The sequence below is a fragment of the Agelaius phoeniceus genome, chromosome 3, assembly GCF_051311805.1.
Source record: "Agelaius phoeniceus isolate bAgePho1 chromosome 3, bAgePho1.hap1, whole genome shotgun sequence".
NCBI classification, from domain to species: Eukaryota; Metazoa; Chordata; class Aves; order Passeriformes; family Icteridae; genus Agelaius; species Agelaius phoeniceus.
The window spans coordinates 93,521,501-93,527,500 of NC_135267.1; the positions used below are offsets into that span (position 1 = coordinate 93,521,501).

At 42.1% G+C, this 6,000-nt stretch overlaps 1 protein-coding gene across 2 annotated transcripts in view; it reads left to right on the forward strand.

The window, feature by feature from the left end:
* The window catches only part of HHAT (hedgehog acyltransferase), a 147,575-nt gene extending 141,778 nt beyond the window's left edge, over positions 1-5,797 (forward strand). For both annotated transcript variants that reach the window (XM_054629519.2, XM_077175873.1), the window contains one exon: positions 3,515-5,797. In XM_054629519.2, the coding sequence (XP_054485494.2) occupies positions 3,515-3,606 (92 nt within the window). In that variant the 3' untranslated portion in view covers positions 3,607-5,797. The remainder of the gene's footprint in view (positions 1-3,514) is intronic.
* Positions 5,798-6,000: the final 203 nt, after the last annotated feature.

The window sequence follows — 6,000 nt, forward strand, 5'->3', positions numbered from 1 at the left end:
AAATGTTGCTTCAAATGATTTGAACTGAGGTAATAAGGATATAACTGGTCTTTTGAGAGCTGTGATCCACTGTTACTTTTCAGTTGAAAGCTTAGTTTTACCCCACTCCTATCAGAATCCAGAGCATGCTAGAAGCATGAGCTTTTCTAGTCATTTGCAAAGTATGCAGAAATACTTTGGAATGAGAGATAGGAAGTTGAAAGTGTAACTCCAAAAGCTGTTCCTGTGGCAGCAAGTTTGTGTCAATTCTCTCTTGATCATGTAATGAAAACAAATCTCCTGCTCATTAGGCTGAAGGCTGAGTACATAACATACCAAAATGTGGTTTTAACCAGCAAGACTCCTGGAAAGTCCATGAGCTGTGTTGGACAGAGCAGTGCCTCAGGCCCAGCTGGGACTGAAGACTTCTCTGGGAGGAGGTTGGGTGAGAGATGGATCAAGTGCTGCTGCTACCTCTCTACAAAATGTGCACTCCTCCTCACAAAGGGGCTTGTGTTTGATGTTTTGTGAAGCAGTACACCTTGCCATAAGTTGAGAATTTGATTGTGATTCTCACCCAGTGTTCCTTTGTTAAAAGTGATATCCAGCTGTCTTAAAATAAATTTCTACAGGTAAAGCTCACAAATGTTCCTGGATTTTCAAACAGCATATGAATTAGCCCTTGTTTCTACAAATGTTAATGAACACAAATTCATCTTTCTGTGAAAAAAACTATGATAATCTCTGTAGTCCCATGAAACTCAGCCTTCAAGCCCAAAATCAAATTACTGAAACCAGTCAAGAAATTATGAGATTTAAAGTGGTATGTGACATGGTTTTGAATAAACAGACTTAGCTCAGTCATTTCCTAACAGCCTAGTGCTGAAACTAATAATGTTTTGAAGAGTACATTCTATGTATGACTTTACAGAGAGATACTGATCCAAAATGCAGGCATGTATGCTTCCAAGCAGAGTTTATAGACTGGTACAGCACAGGTGAGGGTGCAGGGGTTTAAGGAGATAAGGTAAAGCTGAGGAGTCTCCAAAAAGAGCCCCCTGAATGGTGTCTGAGAGTAGGAGCAGAACGAGAGGCAGCAAAAGGCCTGAGGTACATACATAAGATACAAACATACCTTAAGATGCTGGCCAGGATAAAAGGAGAAAATTTCCTTGGAGCTGTGCATCCAAGGCCATCAGTACTGTTGGGTTGTTTGGGTTTACAAGGAGAAACTGTGGAAGCCAGAAAAGGCTTCTGTGACCTTACCTTGCAAGAGAGGAGCTTGTGCTGCTGTTGGATTGTGGAGGTCACCTACAAGGAAAACACATGCTGGGCAGAATGTGAAATTGCACCCGTGCTGGATTAGCATTGCTAATCCATAATTTATCCTTCCTACATCGTCACCTTCTGGAGACCAAGTTCCTCAGATTTTTCAACAACTTTATTGTATATCCAGTCCTAAAATGGAAGAGATTAGTGAAAACACTTTAAAGGTCTCCTGCTTGCTTCAGGCTGTCCTTGGGCTGCTTCTTAAGTGTGGATGCACCTGTGCAAATCTGCCTTGAGTGGGCTGGAGCAATCTGGGATTGCCAAGGAGCAGAACCTGAGGCCTTTGCTTCACTCAGTGCATTTCCCCACACCCACCAGCACTGCTCATGGTTCCAGTATGGCAAGAATGGGCAAGGGCCCCTCACTCCTGCTTGGAGCTGCCTCCTACTTGTGCAGCAAGAAATGCTTGGGATTTGTGCAGCACCTCCTAGAAGAACTATAACAAGATTTTTTTTTTTTTTAATCCCCTTTTCCTTTGCCCATATTGGGGTCACTTTTTCTTCCCCCTTCCCTCTCCCCTTCATTAGATGAGCAGGAGATGATATGCTGAATGCCACCCCTGACACTGTACAGGACAGACTCCCTGCATTCCAGGAGGATTACCACAAGCTTGATTATTGTGGTTAAAAACCCTGTGAACCCAGGTTCTGGGCACTATGGAGGAATATTATCAGAAATCTAAGACATCTAGAAAAGATTTCCAGTGCATAACTTTGTATTCTGACAAGATCTCTGATATGTTGGCTGGGGAGAGCAAGCAAGGCAGCTACTGTTGGCACATTTTCTGTGTGCCAGAGCTTTACAGTATTTAAAAATGCAAAACATGTAACTAGCAAATTTCCAAAGTGCCCCTAAAACAGAACAATTCTAGACTCAGTCCTTTTTTTAATTTTCTGGCTCTGTCTGTATGAAGCAGCCACCACAATATTGCTGCCAGAAGAGGTATGTTTTTATTACATCTATTGACATACTTTCACATGCAATTTCAGCAGAGACAAAGCACAGCTGGGCTTTAGCTTGCTATTGAAGGTGAAACCCAATCTGCAGTAGGCTAATTTCACTGAAATAAAAACAAGACTTTTATGGTTAAAAATCCCCCTTGGAGATACCTCAGCCAATTTGTTTTGTGAAACAAATAATTAAACAAAAGTATAATTTCACTTCAGGGTGTTGTGAAGACAAGGGATTAATATTTGCAAACGTCTCCATGAAAATCAGTCAGGTTACAGGACAGTATTTCACCACAAAGCAAGGCCAGAATAATTAGAGGCTCATGAAACAAACACAGCTATTCATAGCAGGGGGATGGAACTTTTTCTGATCCTGTTTCAGGATGAAGTCTGACCCTGCCCAGGTCTTGGAGCACAAGGGAAGGGTCCCAGCACGTGCAGGACTGAGTCTGGGGCTCTGAGTTCTGCTGAGGGCAGGGTATTGAAACAGACTTTTCAAATTATTTACAGCTCTACTGGAAAGCAATCGACCTTTTGGCTTGTGACCTCCTGCTGTTTGCTGTGATAAGTTTGAGTGAAAGGATGGTGGCTTTTGCTAAGAAGAATTTGAAATAGTAATGAAACATCAAAAAAAAAAACTTTCACCAGCAAAAGTTTTATATATTGGAAGAGTCTTTATAGTTAAAAAATAACTTGGGCATTAGGCAAATCAGGCAGAGAGGTCTGTCTGTTCTTCACTGACACACATTAGCTGTTAGTGGGCTGTACATTGGGCTTTGCACCCAGCTGCAGGACATCCAAAACAACCTTAATCAGAGATTACCCCAGACTCCTTTTGCAGAACAGGTAACTGGACTTGTTCAGATTTTAATAATCTTCATTGTAGCTATACATCCCTTTGTGCCTAGGAAGCACCACAGACAGCTTAAAGCATCAGGGTTCATTGGGGGAATCTGCTTGATAGACAAACTCATTCCAAAGGAGAGGATCAAAACAGACCTTTGTAATTCCACAGGAATAAATCTGGTCCAATTCCCTGAAAAATGAGAAAGACAGGGACTGCCAGGGGGTCAGACAACCCTGGAGCTTAGATAATTTTACTTCTCAAATTTTGTGGGTTGACTCTACTTACTTATGAAGCTGAATTGCTAATAAAATTAATTAGAAGCATCATAAGTTTGCCATCCCAAGAGTATTTCTATTTGAAGCAGTCATTAATTATTCTGACTAGGATTGTCTGTCTTTTCTATTTATAGGCTGGCCATGGGCGACACTGACTGTTCTTGGGTTCCTGTACTGCTATGCTCATGTTGGAATTGAGTGGGAGCAGAAGTGTGCTGCACACTAGGAGTGATGCAAACCATTATTCTTGAGGCAGGTTGATGGTTTTTCTACACTGGATATTCTATCTGCACAAGGGTGAGCCAGACCAAGTCTTCAGTCCATGTATTAGAACCAAGAGTTCATTTAATTGATTCTGGATTGCAAATGCAGGAATTGAACTGCAGAAACACTGATGGGCTGCAGCAGGGGGTGGGGAGAAATTATGAAGCATTTTTACTTATGTTATTTTTGTAAAACAGCATCTTTGTGACTCTGTGTACATCAGAAGTGTGCATCTCAGAACAGGTATTTTATATATGTTGGGGTTGTTTTCATGTTTTGCTGCTCATTTTGAGATGTGAAGAAAAAAAAAATTCTACCTTGGAGAATTCAAAAAACCCAATCTCTCACAGATGGTGTCCAGGGGCATGTAGGGCTGTGCCCTGCACTTACACTACTCCATGAAGGGCATGATGCTCATCAGTTCTTCTTGACTGCTTTCCAATATAAGCTAGAACATTCTGTATTCTCACTGACTGGAGTAGTTCTGCCTTAAGCTACTTTGCCACCTACTGTAGCAAAGCCTACTTTTTCTTTTTAATGTCTTCTTTTAAAATTTTGCCTTTAAAATAGCACCTTTTTGGTAACCTTAGAAATGGTTTTGTTTCTTAAAAAAGAGAGAGTAGGAAGGAAGGTCTTTTCTTAAGGAACAGTTTTCCTTTTTAATCAAACATGCTCTTAAAGTTCCTTGGACTTTAGATGCTCTCTGCCTTGTCTTAGAGCTAAAGCATTAAACACTACCTTTGTTTTGGGGCTAATACCACCTTCAGACTGTTCAGTCTGCCTCTTGTATTTTTCTGTTACAAAAGGAGATATCTCCAGTCTGGTTTAATGGTAAATCTGTTCAGTCTGCTTCATTCTCTGGTGTCCAAGCAATCAGCTCCTGCAATATACTGCAGACACCCTGGGAGGAACTTTTTAAGACCTTTAGAAAAAACCAGAGTGGTCCAATAGAGTGGCCCCAGATTAGCTGGAGCTCCATGTCCTTTGGCCACACAGACCTGTTACAGCAGCATCTTTGCCCAAAGATTGTGCTGCCCAGAGCTGGGAAGGTCACACCTGCAGGTGTCCAGCTTGCAGGAGTGCACACATGCTGTTTACTAAGAGGAGACCCTTCCCCAGCTGATACTATGGGTGTCTCCTACACTGTTCTGTTTTAAACTGATACTGAAGAGCAGCCAGAAGACCTTTAGTCTTTCAAAAGTTAGACATTCCCCCTAGGCATGGTCAAAAGGCCACAAATTCTGGAGTAGACTTCTTCCAAAAGCAGCTTCCTCCACCCAAAGCATATCAAAACTTGTTCCATGCCCCTGGCAGACATTTCAGCCTGTTGGGAATTAGTGCCCTACTGTCCATCACTCCTGCAGCTTCAGCCAAGTCTGGCATAATTTATCCCTTCCACAAGAAATTCAGTTCCTGAGACAGGCTTCTGCTTATTGCCTGCATTTCTGATGTCTCTGATGCTCACAACTGTGGCAGCCTTCTTGTTACTCTCATTTATTCCTGAAGAAATACGGGCAGAGGCTTCAGCTCTGTCCATCCAGAGAAAAGCCCATCTCCTGCTGTTTCAACCAGAAGCTCCAGCCTTTTATGTTGAGTCCCCCAGGTCCCCCGCCATGACAATGCCATGATTTCCCCTGGAAGCCATTTCTAGGAGGCACCATGGCCTGCTGAAAATAACTTACCTTGAATGCTGCCTGGCCAAAGACATGGCTCTCCTGACTGACTGGATGGTGATTGCAAGGATTCTCTCAGCCACAGAGTACATGGCTCTAGGCTCTGAATTTTCTAAAACCATCTGAGATTGGTCTCCATTTTGGGGCAGCACTGAGCTAAGGGCAAGAACTTTCTCAGAGTTTGCTCAAACTTTGTAATTCAGTAGAATTAGCATAAGAGCAATAAGTCATGAATCTGTTCTTCAGTCTTATTGATTACCATTATTACATGAGCTGAGGTGCTACTGAGTAATTGGATTCCAATTTGTATGCATGCAAAGCTTCCTGCTCCAATATGGAAATGACCCTGAAGGTCACCTAGAGCATGGTTATTTCTGAACTAAAATTGTTTTCTATTTTTTTCAGTGCTTTATATATCTTTCATAATTTTGTATCTTTTTCTGTTTCTATAAATAAAGCTGAAATGCACTGTTGGCTTGAGAGCTGTGTCTTGGAAAACTATAGCCTTGTCTAAGAAAAATAAGTGTTCCACTGTTGTGGAGAAACACCACTATGCACTGGAAGCCTGCAGGGTGGGTGCAATGCAGACTGGTCACTTTTATCCCTGCTGTTCACTGCATGAAACATGCCTTCTTCCCTAATGGTGGGAGTTTAAAAAGCAAATCAGCCTTTTGTAGCTGGGT